Source organism: Cheilinus undulatus, linkage group 5, assembly GCF_018320785.1.
Source record: "Cheilinus undulatus linkage group 5, ASM1832078v1, whole genome shotgun sequence".
NCBI classification, from domain to species: Eukaryota; Metazoa; Chordata; class Actinopteri; order Labriformes; family Labridae; genus Cheilinus; species Cheilinus undulatus.
In genome coordinates this window covers 45,035,894-45,060,947 of record NC_054869.1, presented here as the reverse complement: position 1 = coordinate 45,060,947, position 25,054 = coordinate 45,035,894, and the positions used below count along the sequence as shown (strand labels likewise).

Here is a 25,054-nt window from a genome sequence, read left to right as displayed (position 1 = left end):
ATATTAAAACATTTATTTTGACTTAACTGTGATACCTTGTCTGTCTACCTTATAGATTTAAATTGGTTTCATAAATGTCATTAATCTTTAAGTCTGGGTATCAAGTTTGATGCCTGTTACTTGGGTTTGCAGACATATGCACACATATAGATGTGTTTGAGCTTTATGATTATAAATGCATTTAATATAGCCAATGTAAAGAACTCACTCTTAATTAAGCATAAATACCCTTATTAAACCTATATTTTCATGTTAGCTGAAACCTGATTAAAGTCAGCCTTTTAGAGCCCCTTCTTAAGTAGAAATGAAAATGCCAAAAAGACCAAAAGGTGCCTGACTTTATGTGCAAATCTATGCCATTAAAAACACAAGGACACTAATTTATGCAAGGTTACATATTTAGATCGTTAAGCACACTTGAAAAACAATATCTGCCACACTGTACCTGCTGAATAACCCCTAAAAATGACTATTAAAGGTTTGCGATTTTTCAAAATGCACAGTTTGAAATAAGGCTCTTATAAAGACAGCATGTGATGATTTTAAAGTCCATATTCAAACTAGATAAGACATAAGATAATAGTTTAAAACCACATTTGTTTTTTGTTTTAATATTGTGAAAACTTTCTAGGAATAATTTTGAACAGTAAAGGACAATTAGCATTTATATTATATGAATGTGTATGTGTAGAACTTGCTTCTATGCATAACTTTCTGATTTTTCTTAATAACTCATATTACAAAGTTTAGATTTTTTTCTGTAATCATTATTTTAATCATTGTAATTTTGATTCCTCATCACAGCTCTTGAACATCTGGGCATTTGGCAGTCACATGTAGCCTTTTCCTCACACACTGGGGTTGTTTATACCTTTCATTTACACAGAATAACATCAGCTAGAGGCATTCAGTCACAAAGTTGTAATCCTTAATGCATCGTGTGAATGAACCTAATGTGTACTGAAGACCATTTGACAGAATCAGATAGTTCAGACTGCATATGATCTACCATAGACTGCCAAAATGCAAAAAAACATTTGATTTAACTGATTCAACTAATTTAATTCAGGAATTGAAACTTCCACATATTCTATATTCATCTCATACAAAGTGAAATATTTCAAGACTTTTTTGCTTTAACCTTGATGATAAAATCTCACAAAAAATAAAATTCAGTACCTCAAAATTTTAGAATTTCATAAAGCATCAGCCCAGATAAAGGGTTTATAATGCAGAAATGAAGAATTTTCATAAAAATCTGCTCATTTATGCATTCAGTACTTGGTTGGAGCTCCTTTTGCACATGCAGTTGTTGTACGCAGAGTTTCTCTCTCTCATCTCAGCTGCTGAAGCTTGTAACTCCTTCAGAATATTCATAGGTGTTTTGGTGGACTATCTCACTAGGGGACAGCCTGATCTAGGCAGATTTACACATGTGCCATATTCCTTCCATTTATTGATGATGGACTTAGCTGAACTCTGGGGGATGTTCAATGCCTTGGAATGTTTTTCTATCATCCCCTGACTTATACTTTTCAAAAACCTTTTTTCTGAGTTGCTTGGAGTGTTCTCTTGTCTTCATGGTGTAATGGTTGCAGAAATACTGATGAACTAGTGACTGGATCTTCCAGACACAGGTGTCTTTATACTTTAATCACTTGAGACATATTCACTGCACTCAGGTGATCCACATTTCACTAATTGTGAGACTACCAGCACCAACTGGCTGGACCTCTGTTAGATTAGGTCCGTAACTCTGAAATCACTTTTTACCTTACATATTTTTGTTTGATTGATATTACTTTGTAGGAATCTGTTTTCACTTTGACATGAACAAGGTTTTTATAGAACTGTTTTTGTAAAAAAAAAAAAAAGCCAAATTATATTGACAATGATACATTTTTAAATCAATAAAAGTTTAAAACATCCAAGGAGGTGAATACTCTCTATAGGCACTGTAAACGAATTAACCATAGAGTCACATATTTGTTTAAAAGGCAGGCAAGTGAATTCTGGCTGCGTGCTCTCTCTGAAGACACATTGTAAATGTGTAGGAAAGATACATGTACTAAGTGCAGACACTCTGGTATCCACATGCCCAAAACACCAGTGGCTCTGAGGTCAACATTAAATATTTCACCTGCTTTTTATTAATACAAATATACAATCCGCAATCTGTTTTATCAGCGTGATCATTTTTTTCCTGAAGCAGATCTGAATATTTTGTTACAGTTTATAGATTTCAGAGCAGGTTTGTTTTTATGATTGATCTTTAAGACCACAGTACAAAACAGATGTTAATGAGGTGTAAATGATCTCACTGTGGTCCAGTTTTAAACACTGATAAAGAGTTAACATGATGTTAGCATGGCAAACTGCCACGAAGGAGTTAAGAATGAATAAAGATGAACAATAGAAGCATTTACATCAGGGGTGTCAAACTCAAGGTCTGGGGGCCAAATCCGGCCCGTGGTACAGTAACACCCGGCCCACCACCTCATATCATATTTTTATGTTACCTGGCCCACTGGTTTGAGGTCTGCAGATTTCCTCCAGTTTAAAAATGTAAACTTAACCATGATGATCTAAAATAGCCTTGTTTAGTCATAAAAATTAGAAAAAGTTAAAATAATTAGAAAAAAAGATCAGGAATGTGCTAAAATACATTTGTTTTCATTTCATATTTTTAAATTTTGCACCTCACAGTCATGACGCAAAGTCATGGTTTTTACTTTGACTTTTACTCGACCTTTTCAATTCACAATTTTGACTTTTTATCGTATCTTTTGACCTTTTAGATCCACAATTTTAAATTTTTAAGTAATATTTTGACCTTTTAAACTCATGATTATAAATTTTTTTTCTCGCGTTTTTGCCTTTTTAACTCCTTATGTTGACTTTTATTTCATAATCTGACCTTTTAGATCCTCAATTTAGAATTTTAAGTAATATTTTGACCTTTAAATAAAAAAAGTAAATGTTTTCTCACACTTTGATTTTGAATTTACCTTCTATTTTGACTCTTAAGAATCATGATTTCAACTTTCTGTCTCAAATAATTACCTTTAAAAACATTATTTTGACTTTAAATGCCATGTTTTGCACCTTTGAGCTAATTAGTTTGAATTTTCATCTCAGATTTTAAGCCTTTCAACATATCATTTTGACCTTTTTCCATTTCAAAATCCTTCATCATCAGTGCTGAGGCTGTTTTACACCTAATCCATTGCTAATGAAAATGAGGTTGACAGTTTATGGTTAAATGTTGACCCTGCTCGGCCCTCAGGTTGAACCCAAATTCAGAATTCAGCCTATGCTGTGATTGAGTTTGACATCCCTGATTTACATGATACCCATTGATTACTGGTGTATATCTTGTTCTTTGTTAGAAATTAAATGGCCATAATTGCTTCTGTAGAGCTTTTTCAGTTACTAAATTTATATACATAAAAGCAACATAAGTAAATTATGCTTCAATAACAAGAAAACACTCTGTTCACTGCATAAAAAAGGGGCGTAAGCTGGATTTAATATGTTAAGCTCATTAAATTATCCTTAGTTTTGCATTTGAGTTTGAAACTATAATAAATTCCAAAGAAAACTATATATTTATTCAATTCATTTAAATACCATTAAATATAACTGTGTTATTATTTCCTTTTGTCACAGTTTGTCCCTCTGGTAGTGAAAATAGATCAACTGTGACCTCCTTGCTAACTAAAATTGCTGATCACTGTCTTTAAAACTACAAATCAGAATCTTTGATTAATCAACAATCCCTATAGGCTCAACCTGCTCATAGAAACTCACCTCCATCTTAATCCCTCTAATCTACTGTGGCTTGTGACCACCTCTCATCTTTAGTGTATTTGCCGTCCTCACCTCCAATCCACATCAGAGCTCACATCATCACGGCTCATTAGTGCCCAGGCTGCCTTGTGGATTGTGATCAAACATGCAGGCTGAAGGGGGGCCAGGGAGAAGAAGTGGGGAGAGAGAGAGCAGTAGCATTTGTTTATTTAGGGGAGGGGATGAGGAGGGTGAGGGGTGTCAGGAAGCAGAGGTGACAAGGGGAGAAACAAACATGAAGGAGAGCAGAGAGTCAGCGTCTGGATGCTGGAGCTACTGTGGAGGGCAGACAGGCCGGACTGGATCTGACCAGCAGAAACTGTGCAATCCACACAGACGACACAGAGCAGACAGAGATCCTGTTTTTTTCTCTCATTAGTCTGACTCTTATTTTAAACTGCCTACTATTATAAATGTAGACTTTTGTGGTGTTAGAGATGACATAATGACATTGGTCTTTACATGGATTTTTATGCTGAGTTAAACCTGGTTTAAGAGTTATGCACTGATCATGCTAAAGTTCCTTTAGGGGTGTTTTCAGATTGTTGAAAAACAGATTATAAATTATACTGTGACCCTTAATGAGCTGCAACAGCAAATGAGACCACCAGAGCTGAGAGAGATTATTTCAGTGCAGATATTTTTAATGCCTAAAAACCTGCAGGGAAAACAGCACACTGCAGAAACAGCCTTGTTTGCATTTTGTTTGTTTGCAATGTTTGTCTCTAATGGGAAACAGAAGGTTTTTAGTTAAAAATATAATTTACAGAAGAACTAGACAAAATTCGCAAAAATGTAACATGTACCACCTTGTCCATTGAAGAGAGGATGCCAAAATCCCTGTGTAGTGCCTCTAAAAAAGTTTTCACCCCCTTGGGTGTTAAACCATTTATATATTTTGTACATCAATAATAGTCAATATCATTTGTTATTTTTTTGCCAAAAACAAACAAACAAAAAAAACAGCTCTTCAGTGTAAGTGAAAACGTACTTCTGTTTCAGTGAATTTCAGTGAGTGCGTTTCAAGTGATTGTAGCATAAAGACACCTGTGTCTGGGAGGTCCAGACACTGGTTAATCAGTATTCCTGGCTACCATTACACCATGAATACAAAAGAACACTCCAAGCAACTCAAGAGAAAGGGTTATTGAAAAGGATAAGTCAGGGGATAGGCACTGAACACCCCCCGAGGTTCAGTTAAAGCCATCATCAAGAAATGGTAGAAATAAGGCACATGTGTAAATCTGCCTAGATCAGGCTGTCCTCTCAAAATGAGTGAACATGCAAGGAGACTGGTGAGAGAAGCCACCAAGACACCTATGACTACTCTGGAGGAGTAACAAGCTTCAGCAGCTAAGATGAGAGAGACTCTGCACACAACTGTTGCCTGAGTTCTTCACTAGTCAAAGCTTTATAGGAAAGTGGCAAAGAGAAAGCCACTGTTGAAGAAAACTCAGATTAAATCTCAACAAAAGTTCACCAAAAGGCATGTGGGAGACCCCACGGTCAAGTGGAAGAAAGTTCTTTGGTCCAATGGGACCAAAATGCTGCTTTTGGGCCATTAGACTCTATTTTTGGCAGACATGGAACACTGCACATTCCCACAAACACACCATCCCCACTGTGAAGCACGGTGTTGGCAGCATCATGCTGTGGGGATGCTTCTTAGCAGCCAGCCGTGGAAGGCCTGGAACAGTAGAGGGTAGAATGAACGGGGCAAAATAAAAGAAAATCCTGGAAGATCATCTTATTCATTCTGCAAGACAACTATAGCTTGGGAGAAGATTTATTTTTCAGCCAGACAATGACCTGAAGCATACAGTGAAAACTACAAAGAAATGGTTTAACGACAGCAAGGAAAATGTTTGGGAGTGGCCAAGTCAAAGGCCAGAGCTTAGTCCAACAGAGAATTTGTGGCAGGATTTGAGGAGGGCTGTTCACCTCTGATCCCATTGCAACCTGACAGAGCTTGAGCAGTTTTGCAAAGAAGAATGGAGTAAAATTGCATTGTGATGAGCTTTACATTTACTGACCACTTCATTAGGTATAGCTGTTCAGGTAGCTTCACCAACTGGAAGTTATACTTTTACAGCTGTTTCTGTGAGACCTCATTCATGTGAAATCTCTACTGTGAAACTGTTACTACAGACTCTGGTGTGTGGTCTTACAGTCTGGCTTAGTTGTCTCACGTGTGCATTCAGAGAATTATAAGATGAAAAACTGTTTGAAACTATCCTTTTGTCTTTGGACTCCCATGTTTTTTTAAAATCATTTCAGATTTGAAAACCATCATGTGCAACAACCTTCAGTGACTTTGAAAAAGCCATGGTTGTTGGTGGTCTGGCTGGTATATTCTGACCCTATTCATTCAAATGTCACAGCAGAAATCAGACTAATCATACTATGGAGTGTTTATCTAACCTTCTATTATTAATACTGGTGAGCCTGTGTGATCTGTAGCCTCAGTTTCCTGTTCTTAGCAGGAGTGGCTCCTAGTGTGTGGTCTGCTGTAGCCCATCAGCTTCAAGGTTCAACATGTTGATGTGAAGATGCTCTTCTGCAGGCTTTGGTATAATGAAAGCTTATTCAAGTTGTTGTTGCCTATCAGCTCCAACCAGTCTACCAGTTCTTCTCTGACCTCTGCCATCGACAAGCATACTCTGTAAACACCAGAGATGGCTGTGGGTGGAAATCTCAACAGTTGGACTGAAACCAACAACCATGGTATGTTCCAACTTTGCTAGCTAATGCTCAGCTTGAACTTTAGCAGATCATTTTTACCATGTCTTACACACCTGGCTACTGCCATGTGATTGGCTGATTAGATATTTGCATTTATGAGCAGTTGAGCTGTCCTAAGCTGTTGTTCTAATTAGTGCTAAGTAAAGATATCAGCCAATTACAGTTGATTAGTTAACTTTAATGTCAGCTGAGTTGCCCTGTTACATCTATTTCATCAGTGTTTATATGCTATGATAATAAACTCATTAATGGGAGGGTTACAAACCACCTCAGAACAAATCACGGAAACCATGGACAGAGCGACAGAGTTGGGATAGTTGATAACATGACCCCTGTCCAGCTCTCAAAAGGGTGGGGGTGTCTCTCTGCTGTGTTCAGTCGTATATTGACCTCTCTTTATACAGTCCACTGGCTGAGGTTATCAGCTGACCGTGAGCTCTGAGAGGAATTCCTCTGATACAGCTTCGCTGAATCAGAGGAGCTCAGGAAGTGTTTGAAGGTTAATCAACATCGAAACAGTTTAGACACGTAATGTCAAGATATTTACTAGCTTTTACCGTAGTGCTCAAACCGGTAAATAAACTCCTGACTCTGGTTATGAAATGGACTGAAATTGATTCTTAACACCACTAGAGGACTTTTTCAAATTAAACTAGTTAACCTTTTCAAAACGGCACACAACAAAACAGATTTTGATCACAGTTTTCAATGCAAAGAGTGACTATTCACTATTTAAAGACAGCAGAGAATTATTCTTCAATAATCCAGGATTTAGACATGTACAGGATGAGTTAACCTTAAAGATCAAAATACAAAGTTTTTTAATAGCATCTGATTGAATTCTGGTCATAAAGTTCTTTCTAAATCTGCTATAACAAAACATTTTGTTTCATTTTAATTCTATTTTTATCAATTTGGCTTAATTTTGTCTACACTTTTGATGCCTTGTAGAATTTTTGGAACCAATATAGTTAGATGATTGTATTGTGACACATCTACAGTATGTATATTTTTACCGTGCATTTTCCCTAAGGTTACGCTGGAGCAATGTTTTTATACGTTTCTCACCTTGAAGCACTTCAATGTTTGATCCCATCTGCCTTGACTATTAGCCTACTGATGTACAAACCTACAATTCTTTCAGAAAGTATTCAGGCTCCCCTCACTCTTTTCAGTTTTGTTACGCTGCAGCCTGATGCTACAGTCAATTAAGTTAACTTTTATTCTCATCAACTCAGTGCCCCATGACAATGTGAAAACACAATTTTAGAATTTTTAGCAAATTTATGACAAATTAACAAAACTAGTCAGACCCTTTGCAACAACACTTGAAATTCAGTACTTTAGCTCAGAGACAGGATTGTTGCAAGGCACAGATCTTGGGAAGGCTACAGAAAAACACTGTGGCTCTGAAAGTTTACAAGAGCACAGTGATGGTTGGCCTTCTGGAACTTTGTCCCATCTCCACACAGGATCTCTGGAGCTCAGTCAGAGTGACCATCGGTTTTTGGTCACCTCTCTTACTGAGGCCTTTCTCCCCAGAGCAACTCTTGGAAGTTAATAGTTGTACAAAACTTCTTTCATTTGAGAATTATGGAGGCCACTGTGCTCTTGGGAACCTTCACATTTCTTTCTGTAGCCTTCCCCAGATCAGTGCCTTGCAACATTCTTGTCTCTGAGCTCTGCAGGCAGTTCCTTTGACCTCAAGGCTTGAATTTTGCTCTGATATCATTCTCAGCTGTGAGGCCTTCTATAGAGAGGTGTGTGCCTTTCCAAACCATGTCCAATTAATTTCATTTACTACAGGTGGACTCCAATCAAAGTGTAGAAACGTCTCCGCAAAGATGAAGAGAAATGGGAGGAACTTGAGCTACATTTCAAGTTTTGCTGCAAAGGATCAATGTGATACTTCAGTTTTTTTGTCATAAATTTGCAGTGTGTAGATTAACGTGGACAAAATTTTAATGGTAGCATCAGGCTCTAACATAACAAAACGGTCAACAGTGAAGGGGATATAAAAACTTTCTGAATGCACAGTACTTGGGTTTGGCTCAATCAAAAACAATCAAATACACAACAGGAGAGTTTTTGCTTTCATGGTGTTTGTTTTAATGGTTTGTCACCTTACAAATCGTGTGAAAATCTGTTTCAAAATTTCATCAGAAAATTAAGTTTTACATTCTCTGTATGACACTTCAGGAGAGGAACTCGTTTATAACAGCTGAATGACAAATTACCGACCATCTTAAAAGATCTGAAGGCAGTTTGTGACAAGATGTGTCAGGAAATAAAAGCACATAAGGTTCAGATATAGTTAGAAATTCAGCAGATTTTAATTGTTCTTTTTCCTACACTGACCTTCATTTTATTTCATTTTTCACAGTCCTCAGAGATCAGGCTCAGTTGGTGTAAAATTTATCTCAGTGTTGACTTTTATCTCATAGCCACTACAGGAAGGCACACTTAGTCACATATAAATCAGGGTTAAGCCTTCAGGCAGACAACAAAAAGAAAGTTTAGAATTTGTTCTGGGCAAAAACAGGAAAACATGTTCGATACAGACAGACTTTAAGACACTGAAGACATGGAGGGGAAACCTCTGTCCTCTTGGAATGGATGTCAGGGAAACAGACCAGGCTCCTGAGGCTTTCTTCACAGCATCATATCAAGAAGTCTGATGTATTAACACTCGTACCGGAATGGTCTAGATGTCCATTTCAAATTGAGCATCATCACCTTGAATGAAAACAAAGAAAATCAATAACTTACATAAGATATTTACGTCCGATGTTTGATTGGGAATTGACACAGGGATGTGTAATACAAGAAAAAAAAGATTTTTTTTTAGTCTGTCTAGTCTCATGAAAATCAAACACTAAATTATACACAAAAAAAAACAATTTAACTGGATCAAAATATGTATGTGTAAAGCTTTACTTTTATACTCGAATCCATAACTTGTAGGCATACCAGTGCTGCTACTTTCAGGAGCAGTGATGTTGTTGTTGTTCAGTAGTTCTCCGTTTTGAGTCTTTTCATCTTTGGAGGGAGGACTGGTCACACCAGGAATGTTGGGCAGGCCTTGTGGAGGAGTTCTGGTCACTGGAGAGCTACGGCGCTCCAGCAGGAACTTCCGATCATAGATGATCCTTGTTCCTTTTGAGAGAGGAGAAAGCATGAGATGCTTCATGTCACTTTAATTAACAATCCTACCTACACTATTTCTCCTCTCCAACTCCTAATACATTAATATTTGCATCCTTTTATTCTCTCTCCTTTAGGGATTCAAGACATTATCTGCATAATATTGGAAATGATATACAAATATTAGCTTATAAAGTTCAATGTTAAGCACACATGGTGTTATGGTTGGGTTGTGCCCCATGTATGCATGTAGCCTGGGTTCAAGTCCAGCCTGTGGCTACTCTCCTGCATGTTTCTCCTACTCTCTCACCCCTGAGTCTGTCTCTATCCACTGTCCTCTGTGAATAAAAGCATAAAAAGCCCAAAAATACATCTTTAAAAATAACCCCATATCAACAGATATGGAAAATCCTGTTGATATGTAGAGTCGATATCAGCAAATTATATGTACCCCGCCTCACAACTACAAGACCATCAACTTCCCTGCCATCCCTCAGCCCTGTTTGACATAGCCTCTCTTTTCACACAAGACACTTTGTGTTTTTTTTTTTTTTTTTTACATTTTTATAAACAGTTACAAAGCTGGGAATATATTGGTATCAGCTAAAATGAACAAGAAAATATTGGCACAGCTGATATCAGCAAAAAACAAATACCATGCATCTCCATGAGGCTTCTGAAGAAGTGGGGATGTACTAGTGAGTCCCCCATCAGAATCTTTTGGCATCTCACCAGTGGAGTGGGGGAGTGGCATCAGCCAAAATGCCACATACCCACACCAATCATTACTAATTGTTGGAGCTACATGCATTATTTTGTCTAGTTTCACCATTTCACATTTATTCATTAGTATTCATAGTTTTGGCACCTGGTGATGGTTTGGCACCAGTTTTTTAATTTTTGTTTTACCAGGAAGGCATAAGCCAGGAGCACAGCAATTGTCTGTAAGAGCATTTTGTTGAATAAACACAAAAGAAACTATTCTTTTTTTTTTACATGGAGAGAGAGAGAGAAAGAGAGAGAGAGAGAGAGAGAGAGTACATATATTATTAACTAGGATTATATATAATATTAAAAGAAAGTTCAAAATGATAGAGAATACCTTTTTATTGTAAAAATTATGAGAAAAAAAAATATGCATATGTGTTTCACTGTTAATTTTTTCTTTTTATCTAAGTGGTTTTCATTATCGGTGCTTATGTGAATATGGCTTACTTTCAGTGATGGCTTACTAAATGAATTAATTAAAAATTGATTTAATATAATCGTTTGTGCTTCTTATTTCAAAAACTTACATATTCCTTATTTATTTGTATTGAATTGCATAGCTCACCTGCCTCTGGCAATATGGCGGCGACGTTGACGTACGGCCAACCAGTCAATGGGGTCACATGATATGAGCTCGCTTCAACAGCGTTCAACAGCAAGCTAGCTAGCTCCGGAAACAACCAATCGTGAATTACGTTGTCGGTGACGTCAGACCACAGTGAGCGTCATTAATAGCAGTGAGCGGTAGGTGTCGCCAACATACACAAAGCAGCTCTTCAAACTAATGATAAACACCCTTGGAAAGTCTCATTCACGACGAAGAAAATAAATTAGAATGTGCAATATTCATCTCTAATGTTACATGTAGTTTGTTTGGTCAGAGTAAGGATTAACTTCTCATTTTTGGACCAAACGATGAGTAGCTAGCATTAGCAGTTAGCTTCTGCAGAACTAGCAGCTGGCTGTGCCCCGTTTGACAGCAGCATGGAGTTAGCCTGAGCTGTGCACCCACTGACAACACAGCAGTTTAGAAGAGGAGACTCCACACTGCATACATGTAATGAATAACAGCATAAATACTTTACATACCTATGTTGAAACAGAGTAAGAAAACAGCTCGTACCGCCCGGGGTGGTGCTGAACAGGGTGCCTCCGGGAGTTGTAGAGTAGTCATGGGGCATGTGCGCTGCGTCGTTAATGGTCACCCTCCTGGTGGACGGGATGGCCTTGGCAGTGGTCTTCTGGCACTCAGTGGACATCTTCTCTCAAGTATCAGTAACAAAAACTATCTAACTAAATCAAACAGACAGTGAGTCTTGATTCGACTAAACAAAGCTCCACGCTGCCCGTGTCAGATATATTGCTTTGGCTCCGCAAAATCTCGGATAAATAAAAATAAATAGGTCTGTGTCATAAGTGCAAATGATGAAAGGCAGTGTCTAAGCTGTCACATCACACATACATTCACTCACAGTGTCCAGGCTCTTTGTTAAAAGGACCTGAGCACACGTCCTCACTCTGCACGCACACAAAAACAACACAGACAGGGCAGACAGGCAGCACTGCAGAAGAAAACAATGCTGAACATGAGCCTATACTGCCCCCTGCTGGATTATAATGCGTATGTTTTGGCTGTACATACCGGTAGTTCAGGAGCTATTTCTAAACAAATGTTTATCTATTTGTTTTATAAGGTTGAAAAGTTTTGGGAAAAAACACCTATATATTTGGAGAAAATCCAATATTTTTTCTCCCCATATTTTCTCCACCTGAAATACACAAAAGGTGATAATGACATATTTATTGAATGCATTTTATATAACCCAAACTCCTAAAAAAAAAAAGCAGTGTAAATTGTACATATAAACAGAAGGCAATGAGTCGCAGAATTTTAAACCTATAATTTATTCACAACATAATGTAAACAACATATCAGATGTTGAAACTAAGACAATTTACCATTCCATAAACTATTTTGAATTTGATGGCTGCAACACATCTCAGAAAAGTAGGACAGGGTCATGTTTTTCATTGTGTAGCTTCTATAACAACAGTCTGTAAAGTAAGGACACTAGTTGCTGGAGTTTTGGGAGAGGAAAGTTGTCCCATTCTTGTTGGATGTAAGATTCTAGCTGCCAAACAGTCCTGTGCCTTCTTTGCTGGATTTTTTATTTTATGACGTGCCAGATGTTTTCTGTTTAGTGGAAGCTCTGGACTGCAGGCAGGCCAGACTACTACTACATCTACTGTGAAGCTTTGCTGTTGTGATGGATGCAGTATGTGGTTTAGCATTGTCTTGCTTGAAATATATAAAGCCTGAAAGAGCTTTGTCTGGATGGGAGCATTTGTTGCTGTAAAACCTCTATGGAGTTTCAGCATTGATAGTGCCTTTCCAGAGCTGCCCCTGCACTAACCCAACCCCCATACCATCAGAGATGCAGGCTTTTGAACTGTGCGCTGATTACAAGCTGGAGGGTCTCTATCCTCTTTAGTCCACAGGATACCATGCTGTGGATTCCAAAAATAAAAGCACGTTTTAAATCATCTGACCACAGAACAGTTTTCCATTTTGCTGCCATTTTGTCCATTTAGATAAGCTTTGGACCAGAGGGGATGGCAGCTTCTCTGGATCGTGTTCGCATCTGGCTTCTTCTGTACATGTTACAACTTTAACTTACATTTGTGTTTGTGGATGGCACAGCCAACTGTATTAACAGACAGCTTTTGGAAATGTTCCTGAGCCCATACAGTGATTTGCAGTACAGAATCATGACTGTTTGTAATGTATTGCTACCTGATGGCCGAAGATACATTTAAAGTATGCCTCTTCTGTGTGGATAGAAAATTGACATATTACCAAATACTATCTATAACCAAAGACACAAATTCAGATCGACTTCTCAGAGGTTAGTCAACATGTTTTATTATGACAAGTTTCACAAATAACAAATGAAATAATGATAGAAATAATGTCTCTTCTGTATTAGAAAATAAATAAATAAATAAATACCTCTGTTATATTAGCAATCCAAATAGTTCTCACAAACGTACAAAAACTAACAGAAAATATCTATATCTTTAGTTTAGCGAGTTCTGCTCGCTCGTTGAGCGTAAAGAGAGCCGCCCACACGGCAGCCTCTCAGGGAGTACGTCACATGCAGCACCGCAGGTGCAGAGTGCCCTAGTGCCGGTCAATTTCATGGCCCAATGAAAAACAATGAAAACCAGGACATTTTCATCCCTTTATAAAAACGGCCAGGACGTGAAAACAGGACATGTCCTGGGAAAAAGGACATATTGAATTGGAATTACAGATATCTACAATTCATTTGCAGATATCTGGAATTCACATTGTGGATATCCAAAATGACGTTGTAGATATCTGTAATGAGAAACCCCATACACATGAATGGCAAAAGTGACGTAATTACGCCTGGTCAAAATGACGTTGTAGATATCTGAAATGACAACTGTGGATAGGCAGAATGTATTTTAGGATATCTGAAATGTTCTTTTTGACCAGGCAAAATTGAATTACAGATATCTTGAATTAAAATTCCTACTTTTCAATATGTAATCATGACTAGTCAGAAGACGTTGTTGATATCGACAATGTTAAGTCCGGATAGCCAGACTTAACTGTGAAATGTTAAAACCACTTGCCATAGGTCTCAAATTGCTGCAGCAAAATGATTTTGCAAATGGAGACAGACAGGGAGATCAGGGAAAAGAGAATCGTCCGTCTACCTGCATATTTCCACGTCTACCCTCCTTCTCAAAGCCAGACCATTATTACATGCGCTACACGAAAACTTATTTTTGTGTGAAAAAGGCAAAAATGATGGCTTATTTTTGTCTTTGTGTTATGCAGCGTTCTTTGGCATGGCTGGACTGAGACTTGCAGCTATATGGACAGTAAAAAAAGGGAAGTTTCTGTCTCTTTTTGAATGCCTTTTCAGAGTTTTTAGGCAGCCCAAGAAGACTGTAATGTCAGTTGGACAAGGATCAGCTGGCCAGTTCATGGCCAAAGCAGAAAATGCTGCTGGTCAACTAAGATCCAAAGCAGAAACTACTATTGGTCAGCCGAGGGCCAAAGAACAAACTACTATTGGTCAGCCGAGGGCCAAAGCAGAAACTGCTATTGGTCAGCTGAGGGCCAAAGCAGAAACTACTATTGGTCAGCCGAGGGCCACAGCATAAACTGCTGCCGGTTAGCCGTGGGCCAAGCAGAAACTACCATTGGTCAGCTGAGGGCCAAAGCAGAAACTACTATTGATCAGCTGATGGCCACAGCAGAAACTGCTATTGGTCAGTTGAGGGCCAAAGCAGAAACTACTATTGGTCAGCCGAGGACCAAAGCAGAAACTACCATTGGTCAGCCGAGGACCAAAGCAGAAACTACCATTGGTCAGCCGAGGGCCAAAGCAGAAACTACCATTGGTCAGCCGAGGGCCAAAGCAGAAGCTACTAATGGTCAGGTCAACTGGAATTCAAGGCAGAACTGCTGCTGCAGCCACAGAAAAATACAGTCCCAAGAAGACTACCCAGAATATTGGCGGCCAAAAAATCACCATAAGAAGCACAATAAATGAGGCCAACAACAGAGAAGTTCTATAACTTGTCAAATATGTTCAAGTGACTTTTTCTAGGCCTGTAATGCCTTTTGGGATTCCCGCGAGAGCTCTGGTCTGCCCCATTTAATAAAGTTAAAAAAAAAAAAAAAAAATTAAATTTGCTTCTGCAAAGTTATAATTTCCTGCAATCTTATAGTTTGTCTTAGTGCACTTCATATATTTAATCATATCAAACTGTCACTTAAGTTTTGTCTAAATTGGGGCAGGACAATTAATCACAAATGAGATTAAATCACAGTATGGCCTTCTGCAATTTACAAAATTGCAAAATTACATTTAAAAAAACAAACAAACAAAAAACTGTTCAATGTATTCTTTTTTTTGCAGCAGAGAGTTTATTCACATGATGCAAAAATTGAAGTGTCAACATGGGTATCAGTTTAAATATGACATACTTCTCACTAATCCCTGCTTGCATCAATGCTGATGCACCACACTGCTGCTGGCAAAGCTTGACCTCCACCCCAGCCTCCTCCTTTATAGCATAAAGCTTGTTGCACCCTCATATTCAGATTCATGCTATTACATATTAATTGCTTCCGAAATAGTTTTTTTGTACGGCATGTTGAAACATCCTTAAACTACAGGTACATTTAAAAAAATTAGAATATCATGAAAAAGTTCAACATTTTTGTCCCACATTTTAGAAAGTAAAACCCATATATAGTATAGACTCATTACACATAGAGTAAAATATTTCAAGCCTTTATTTCTTGAAATATTGATGATTGTGGCAGAACTGGACCTATTTCTGTATGAAACAAAGAGAAAAACAACACTTAAAGCCTTTCATGATGGAAACGATGTTTTCGCTCTTCTGCCACCCTGCTTTGGCATGAGTTTCTGATCCTTACAGGGTGGTGGTTAGTTGTGCAGTGGTTGTATTCTATGGCTGCTAGTGCAGTGATTAGCTCTGATGTAGCTCTAGGAAAGTGGCAGTTTAACCAGATCTGGACTACATTTTGAAACAAGAACTAAGAGTCACAAAGCTTGTCTTAGCAGAGAAGATGTTATTCACAGAAGAGTTCTACCTTTCACAACTACAGCAGCGGCTGCCTGTCTGCTCAGCAGAAGTGCATGAACACAACCCTATTTTGTCTTGTCACTCTGGTTGGCCCGTCACAAATGTGATAGACAGAATGTTCCTCCAATAAACTTCAGAGAATTTTTTGAAATGTCCTGCCCTTTCCAAACACTTTCTATGGGAGGTTTCTTGGATGAATGTGAATTATTTCCATGCAGTATGTGAAACAGTCTATCTGGGGTGTCAGGTTAGTGAGGAGCAGAATCCAGCAAAGAGACTTTTGAGGAAGCGTTCATAATCCCACTTCCCCGGCATGTGTGAGGGCTAAAAAGATCACAAGGTGTATTGGTGAATATATCACTGAAGACCACACCTATGGCACTTTCTTTTGCATATATTGTAATATTCAAAGAGCAATTGTTGTTTAAGAAATGCCTACATCACCTTTTCCAAGTCTTCATTAGTTTTTTATCTTGCAATAAATAACCATGCCATGTACTTGTTACCCAGGTATTATTGTACCATGAGATTTTGATACCATTACATAGTATAAAACCTTCTGAGTGACCCGTATGAGTTGTAAAGACTTGCATCATTTATTGCCATGATTATGATGATATAGAGCAGGGGTTATCAAAGTGTGGGAGAGTAAGCGTCCCCTAAGAAGAAATTATTCATCCGGTGGACCCCCACCCACAAAAAGGATTGAAATTGGAAAAAACAAAACAAAACAAAACAAAAAAACAACATTTCAAACATTTATGTCTAATCTTTAAACATTTTTAACATGAATATATTTGGATATTTTGGTTTGCAAATGTCCTTAAACATCTGCCTTTCCATCTTATTCAGTTATAATGCCATTAAATACCCCTTTTTCATATTTTTTTCAGCCATTTTACAACTTCTTTTTGCCACTTTCCCTCGTTTTTTCCACTTGTATCCCATTTATGCCCTTTTTCACCTTTTTGTCCATTTAAGCTACCTTTCATCATTAAATATCCCCTTTTCCCCCCAATTTCTGGCTCATTTTTGCAATGTCTTTTTGCCACTTTTTCCCAATTTTTGCCACTTTTCACATTTTTTTTGCCACTTTTTGTCCATTTGAACTACATTTTGCCATTAAATACCACTTGTTTCATCTTTTATTGCCCATTTTTGCCACCTCTTTTTGCCACTTTATCCCCTTTTGCTCTTTTTCACATTTTTTTGCCACTTTTCACCCATTTAAGCTATCTTTTGCCATTAAATAAGACCTTTCCCACTTTTTTGCAATGTTTTACCCATTTTCTTGCCACTTTTAACCCTCCCAATTTTCACCCATTCAAGCTACCTTTTGTCATTAAATATCACTTTTTTTCCTAGTTTTTGCCCATTTTAGCCACTTCTTTTTGCCACTTTTATCCCATTTTTGCCTTTTTCACCATGTTTTTGTCACTTTTCAACCATTTCAGCTACCTTTTGACACTAAAAACCACTTGTTTCCTCTTTTTTGCCCATTTTTGCCACTCTTGACTGCTTTTTGCCCATTTTAGTCACTTTCCACTCATTTTTTTGTCTCTCACCCATTTCTGCTACTTTCTGACAAATTTTCCCACTTTATCTCCCCATTTTTGCCCCTTTTCACACATTTTTTGCAGCTTTTGACCATTTTTCCACCTTTAACCTATTTTCATTGCTACTTCAAGCTGTTTTTGCCACTTAAACCTCTAAGATTGTGGCTTTTGCAAAGGTATTTTTCAACAATTTGGCTCTTTGGTTGAGGGTTGGGAAACGCTGCTCTATAGCATAGTCCCTATAGTTACTATAAGTCTATCCATTTTGCTCAATGCACAGCAAAGGTTAGCAAAGCAAGTCACCTTTTTATAGGTTTATGGTTCCACGCCTCCCCTCTGTGGCGCCCCCCAGGGGAGGCCCGCCTCACACTTTGAAAACCACTGACATAGAGCTTGTTTTTGGGGTAGATGGGTGCAGGTGTTTGTCACAAAAGCATACACATTATACACAAAGACATTTCATTTCTTTATTAATTTTGTAAATGTTGAGCTGGTGTACAGAGAATATTGTCAATAGATGTCCTTCCGATTCAATTGGATTAAAAGGCTTTTACATTTATATTTTAAATTCATGTTTGACTCTCCATAACAATAAAAAAAGCAAACAAAACAGGTTAAAATACCCACAAGACCCCTATTTTATCCCCAGGTTGCAGGCATTACCCAGAACTCAACAGTCTCTTGGTAGCTACAGCTTTATGATGCTAAAAGTACATCCATAACATAACTAGAATCCCAGTTGACAAGTAAGGGTGCATAGCATTCTAAGTAAATATATATATATATATTTTTATATATATTTCATATATATATATAGCCTTTTATGTTAAAAACATTTTCTGTGCATGTGCGCAGTTGCATTCCTTAGTATTGAGTAATATGCTATTGCGTTAATAATGTCTTCAATCCATTCTAAAGGAATATACATGTGTTCTCTAGTTTTTGCAACAGTTAATATTTTTGCATGAACTTGGTGCATGGCATCATCTCATCGTCCCTCTGTGCAGAGCTGAATTTTCTCAGGTGAAACCACGTCTCCCTCTGCGTGCACTCGGCTGGACTCCTCCTTAAAAACCGCGTTCAAACCGTCACCATGTGGAAGCCTTAGAACTGGCTCGATCTTTATTTTTGGTAAAAAGGGGGGGAGGGTCAGAAATTAGGGGTTGGTTGTGTTGAGGAAAAATGCTTGTCATCTTGAAAGACTAGCCATCAGAGCCACCAAGCCTTCCCATGATTCCATCTGAGTCTTTTCATCAGACCCCCCCTCGCTCTAACGCTGACATCAGCAGTGGACTAAAAACATCCTCTGCTTCAAAAATCTACCCGAGCATCAGGAGCTCGAAGAGAGCGCTGCATGCTCGAACATAAGGGCTAATATAACATTACACTGCTGTGTAATCTCTGTTGACATCCTACCATTGGTAGTTAATAAAAATAGAATCAAATACAAATCATATCTGATGTAGGGATATTAGTTAAAGTGTCTAAAACCTTTTGAGGCTTCTCTCTTTAAATCTCTCCTCTTGATGATTTCTATGAATGATTGTAATGAGAGATGGCGCTCAACGGCAGATATTGAGTTGAGTGAATATCCTAACATCTACTAAAGTACAAAGCCAACACTGATGACTACTTTATAACAAGACTTAGAGATTACCACGACCTTACATTCATCATCTCTGGCTGTTAAGCCAGACTAAACAAACACTTATTGATGAGTGATTATTGCAACGTTTTTTGTGACTTACATATTTTCCATAAGAAACCATTCAATGTCGTACATAAAGTTTGAAATGTATTTGATATCATGTGATGATGGCACACTTATTGAGGTAAATCAACTTTAAAAAGTATGTGAGTAAGATTTACATGTGTCTGAGAGCAGCTGCTCTTTCATTTTCTACATTAGTTCATGTGACAAGTTTGACACGTCCAAGTATCGAGGACTGAATGTGACGCTAAAATCACACGCACAGACACGCATACGTTAGGATTTTTTCTTATGTTGTAAATAAAATCAATGACTAAACATTCCCCGAAGACAAACAAAAGCAGATTAGGCGCTTTGCAGACAAGATACCTGCCTAATCTCAGCATAATGTTTTATTTCCTCAAGAGCTAACATGGTAAAATTCAGGAGACTTATGTACTGACATCATTTCTGAGTGGAGTGAGGAGTAGCCTAAAGCTGCGAGTTTAGTCAAAACATGAACCTAAAATCCTGTTTCTCTTATATCACGCACTCACACAAACAATCCTTTCCTTTGTAAGCAGTTATTGCTTCTTCTGAAGAACATTTAAGACATAAAGGAAGGAAAAAAAGACACAAAGCAAAAAAGTGATTCACGCTTCTGGAAGGGTCAGGCTCACAGTTGCGGGTCAGTATTACAGTTTCTCTTCACAGTGATTGGTGACTGACTGTCTTTGCTACACTCCTACCAAGGAGACAAACATCCAAGCTCAACACGTCCTCGACATCACGCTTTCCTCATCTTTCGCCCAGTCAAACCAGAGCTACATTTGACCAGCTACTTCAAAGCTGTGACATCTTCTGGTGGTGGTGAGATGGTGTGTAAGAGCACCTCGTGTGAGGCGGTGTCATTGACTGCATGATGAGGTCAATCAGACGCTGCTGAAGGTGAGATCCCGCCCCTCCTGCTGGAGGTGGTCAGGACTGCTACATCTACTCTGAGAGGCTGACTGGAGGGGCAGCAGGTGGAGGTAGGGCGATACAGGTGAGTTCTAAGGTGAAGATTTGGGTTTCTGTTTCAGACAGACATCTGATTAAGACCACACCGCACGCTGGGGACAAGAAAAGGCAGGAGTGGGATGGTAGAGTAGGTTCATCTTTCACGTAGCCAGTGGTGGACAGGTACACAACTTCATTACTTGAGTCAAATATTGCTCCACTACAGGTGAAACTTCAGCAGTAAAATTATCAGACATGATTTTAAGACATGACCATGGATGCTTAGATGGAGAACGATCATCTTTCTCTGCTGCAGCCATCATTACCACCACTAAACAGACTGCCTGATCTGAGTTTGCACTATGTTTTCTCTACATTCAAGCATGAAGACGCCACATTAGCCGAGGTCAGACTACACATATTAGGCATGATTATAGCCCAATCTGGCACTCGTAGAGTTTTGGGACCTGTTGGCCCTGAAAACCAACTATTTTAGTGTAGTGTGTCATCTAACCTTGAAAAACTGATGGATTGGTCAGATTTCATGTCTGTCTTCAGGTGGATCCATCTTGCCAGGCTTCAGTCTAAAACCTTTTTTCCTTGTCAGATAATGTCTGGACCAATCAGTGTCATATCAGGAGAAACAGGAAGTAGTTCCAGGTGTAGTTGCAAGCCTGTAAACATGGCAGCCAGTGAAGTTATTGCTGTGGATGCAGCTATAGCAGCAATTTGAGCATTTTTTTAAAAGAAGAACAAAGAACCACAATAAAAGCTTTTCTTGGTGAAAAAGATGCTTTTGTTGTTCTCCTGATCACGAAATTTATGTACTGACATGGCAATGGCTGTTTGTTTAGCTTGGGTTATGTAGTTTATTTCTCAGTGGTGGTGCACATCTACTACACCACGTTTTGTTGCTCTGACTGGCAGAAAACTCATCCAGTCACCCTCCAAATGTAATCAAAAAAGGTTATGCCCTTCCCCAACAGGATGTGAAATTTGTCTTATGCAATGGATATCCAGGATGCCAGGTTATGTGTCAAAGGAAACAAATCAAGGCCACATCTAGCAAAGTCTAGCATGTTTGATTTTTTTCTGTCATGCCAGTGAAGTTGACTACTAAGAGCACAGCGTGCTCTGCATGCATGAATGTAAACAAACCAAATGGTAGAGTAAAAGAAGAGTGATGAAGGTAATGCTGTGAGATGGAGCGATGAGACAGAGGAAAAGTTTACCGAGGTCTGACAAAAACATTCCTGCTTTTATGATGTCACGGAATGACCATGATAGACGGAAAAAGAGAAATGTTGGTGAGAAATAACAGATGTACTTCAGTAACCAGGTGAGTGACTGCTGTTAGCATTATCCATGCAAGTGTGACATTCCTCGTAATGTTTAAATAGATGAAATGGAGTAGATGTATGTTTGTTTGGTCTTCTTTCCACGTGTCGTCTAGCACAGCTCCTCCTTCCAATGCCATCGTGTTGGTTGTGATGATTGATGGGTACCACCATGTAGTCAAGTCACAACACAAATTCATGCTTCATGACTGCCTTATCTGACACAGTGACCATCGTAACAGACAAAGATGAAGTAGTCTGACCTCAGCTTTAAGCCTACTACAGACTGTGCGCTTTTAGCAATCTTATAAGTTTGTTGCATGCTACGCTTTGCAACATGAAGCTCTTGTATCGAGTCTGATATGTTCAGACTGTACGATGACAACTTCCACTAAACGCCGCTGAATTGCACGTAAGACATATGCCAATACGCAAGAAATAAATGGCATCAGTGTGCATCATCCATCTACACGGCCTTGATAAATAATAAAGCAAGCAACAACAAAGCTCTTGTAGCATTCATATTTTTAGAAAAATATCTGAGATCAAGATTTTCCTCCTTGTTCAAATCCCACAAGCGTCTGCTTTTTGGCCATTCTAATGCTAACTTGTTTGTTTCTTTGGCCAGTGTGGTGTTAACCCTTACGTCATTTCTTCCTGCATTCCTATTGGTTGGTTAGTCGATGTAGGTCGTAGCATCAGTCACATTGTACCCCAAGCTATCTTTGGTTGCCACGATAACTGCTGTCTGTCAACCCCTGTTTTAGAGCCACGACCAAAGGTATCACCACGATCTGTCATCTTTCATCTGGGACAGCCCAAAATTGCACAGTGTATACCAGGCTTTAGGCAAACCACTTGCAGAGCTACACAAACAGTTCGTTGTGTTTGTTGGATCCGATTTGTAGACCTATAAGCAGAAGTTAAAAGTAATGACAACATTCATAGAAATGTACTGATTTAAGAAGTGTGATATCTGCCTTTCAAGTGTAGTGGAGTAAAAGTAATAAGTTTCCCCCAAAATAATGCTCAAGTAACGCAGAGATACTCAAAAATGAACTCAAGTAAATGTACTTTGTTACTGTCCACCACTGCATGTGTCTTACTGTCACCATCCACACAAGGCAAACTACTCTGAGGGAACATCGGAGAGGCAGATTCACTGCAGAAACCTGCCTCCCAAAGCTAAAAAAAACCAAAAAACAAAACAAAACAAAAAAAAAACCCACAGTACAGTAAACAAACCAACGTGTGTCTTCTCGCTAACATGTCCAAAGCAAAAAAGTGGAAGCACATGAAAAGCACAAAGAAACAAACAACCCGACACACAAAGATCGGACGTTTAAAAACAGGCAGAGCGACACAACATTTGTATGTTCTTGTACCCACAATGATCTCAAGATATATAGAATAATATATAGGCTCAGACCGAACAAACCAAAGGAGAAAAACGGGGAGGGGGTTCTTATGTAACCTGAAACAGCAGCATCAGTGGCATCGCATAGGGATCTGAGAACAAAAACAACACACGTAACACACAGTCACGTAGAGCATTGTAGTGCATACAATATTATGTACAACACCGATATCGTTGGGTGATAGTTGTAGCTTTACTGACGGGTTTAAAACGACTTTGTGATGCTCTTAGCTGGACGATTTGACGGGGAGGAGGAGGGTAACTTGTTGCCTAGAGATGATGTATTTCTCAGTGTTTATGTCTCCCCTTTTTTGACTGATAAACTTCCCCGGTTGAATACGAAAACAGGGCGCGTGATTGACAACACCCCATATTGCATGCCTGTCCCACACAGCAGTGTTCCCCCCCGCCCCTCCCCTCCCCTCCCTCTTATTCCCTCAGTATTTGTAGTTAAAGACAGGCCATGCGGCAGCAGTCACTCATGCTGATACAGATAACAGGAAGCACGTTTTGGTTGCTAGTTTTTTTGTTCATGTTTGGTTTTTCTTTTATACGAAATCATGCTTCTAGCCTAGTAGATGTTTTTTTTCCCACGGTTTCTTTAAAAAAAAAAAAAAAGTTAATAAAAACTACAGGTTAATCTGTGTCCTTCTCTTCCGGTGCGTGCTGATAGTCGGCAGAGTCGCCGTGGTTGTCATCGGTGTCTCTCGCCCCGTCATTCCTGTCTGTCTGCCTTTTTGTGTGTGTCCTTCCTCCGGTCAGCTGCTGCTGGTCATGTGTCCATGTACGATGGTTTTGGTGAGGGGGTTGAATCCTGTGGAGAGCTCTGTGGAGAGAAAAGAAGACATAAATTAAGGACAAACTCTTATTAAATTTGACTTGGGTAAAAAACTTACCAGGAAAAACAGAGCATGTGCCATGCAAGCGGCAGTAAATCAGTGCAAACATGTTTGAAATTTAGTAAGACATGTGTAAACTGCTTTAAACTGAGGTCATTTTAACTAACTATAAAAGTGACCTTAGTAGAAATGCACCAATGTATTAGGTGAACGTTGCTGACAAACACTGGCTCATCTGCAAATAATGCGGCAAACATAATTAACCACACGTGTAGCACAAATCTGGAGCTTTTAATGTCATAATACATCTCCCACAAGCGTATTAGCAGTAGCCTACTGCAGATGTAATAACAAATCTACCTTAAATGTAATAACTAAACACTTGCAGGGATTTATTACGTATCTAGGCAGGTGTGTGGCCTTTGGTTAAAGCCCATAAACAACTGCCAAGTCGTTCAAGTCAGTTCTTTCAAGAGAAGAAATGTCTGGCAGCAATTGAATTAATTCAAACCTCGAAGCTCATTCTGCAAACCCAATTCCAAAAAAGTTGGGGCACTGTGTAAAATATAAATAAACACAGAATGCAATTATTTTCAAATCTCATAAACCCATATTTTATTCACAATAGAACAAAAACAAAATATCAGATGAAACTGAGACAATTTGCCATTTAATGAAAATATTAGCTCATTTAGAATCTGATGGAAGCAAAACTTTGAAGCAACTCAAAATAGTTGGGACAGGGCCATGTCCAGCATTGTGTAACATCCCCTAGTTTAACAACAGTCTGTATACTTCTTGGAAGTGAAGAGACCAGATGCTGGAGTTTTTCTTGTCTGCTCAACAGTCCTGGGTCTTTTTTGCTGTATTTTTTTGTTTGCCCCAAATGTTTTTATAGGTAAAAGGTTTGGACAGCAGGCAGGACAGTTCAGCACCTTACACTCTACTGCCTTGCTGATAAAAGGTCTTCCCTGAAAGAGACGTGTTGATGCATATGTTGCTCTGACATTCTTTTTAGCATTGATAGTTCCTTTCCAGATGTGTAAGCTGCCCAC

The 25,054-nt window shown here is 38.7% G+C and overlaps 2 protein-coding genes across 2 annotated transcripts in view; both read right to left on the bottom strand.

The window, feature by feature from the left end:
• Window positions 1-8,676: 8,676 nt before the first annotated feature.
• Window positions 8,677-12,060, bottom strand: LOC121509219 (eukaryotic translation initiation factor 4E-binding protein 2-like). Its single transcript, XM_041786431.1, has 3 exons — window positions 11,627-12,060; window positions 9,562-9,747; window positions 8,677-9,327 (listed from the first exon to the last, which is right to left on the bottom strand). The coding sequence occupies exons 1-3, from the start codon at window positions 11,760-11,762 to the stop codon at window positions 9,296-9,298; spliced, it is 354 nt and encodes a 117-aa protein (XP_041642365.1). The 5' UTR covers window positions 11,763-12,060; the 3' UTR covers window positions 8,677-9,295.
• Window positions 12,061-23,051: 10,991 nt separating this feature from the next.
• Window positions 23,052-25,054, bottom strand: part of ank1a (ankyrin 1, erythrocytic a) — a 239,117-nt gene continuing 237,114 nt past the window's right edge. The window contains exon 46 of the mRNA XM_041788242.1: window positions 23,052-23,986. The gene's annotated coding sequence lies outside the window, so the exon portion shown is untranslated. The remainder of the gene's footprint in view (window positions 23,987-25,054) is intronic.

Coding starts and splice junctions, on each gene's coding strand:
- LOC121509219 (XM_041786431.1), bottom strand. CDS start 11,762: ATGTCCACTGAGTGCCAGAAGACCACTGCCAAGGCCATCCCGTCCACC. Junction 9,748..11,626: donor GTTCAGCACCACCCCGGGCG/GTACGAGCTGTT, acceptor CTCTCTCAAAAG/GAACAAGGATCATCTATGAT. Junction 9,328..9,561: donor TCCTGAAAGTAGCAGCACTG/GTATGCCTACAA, acceptor TTTTCATTCAAG/GTGATGATGCTCAATTTGAA.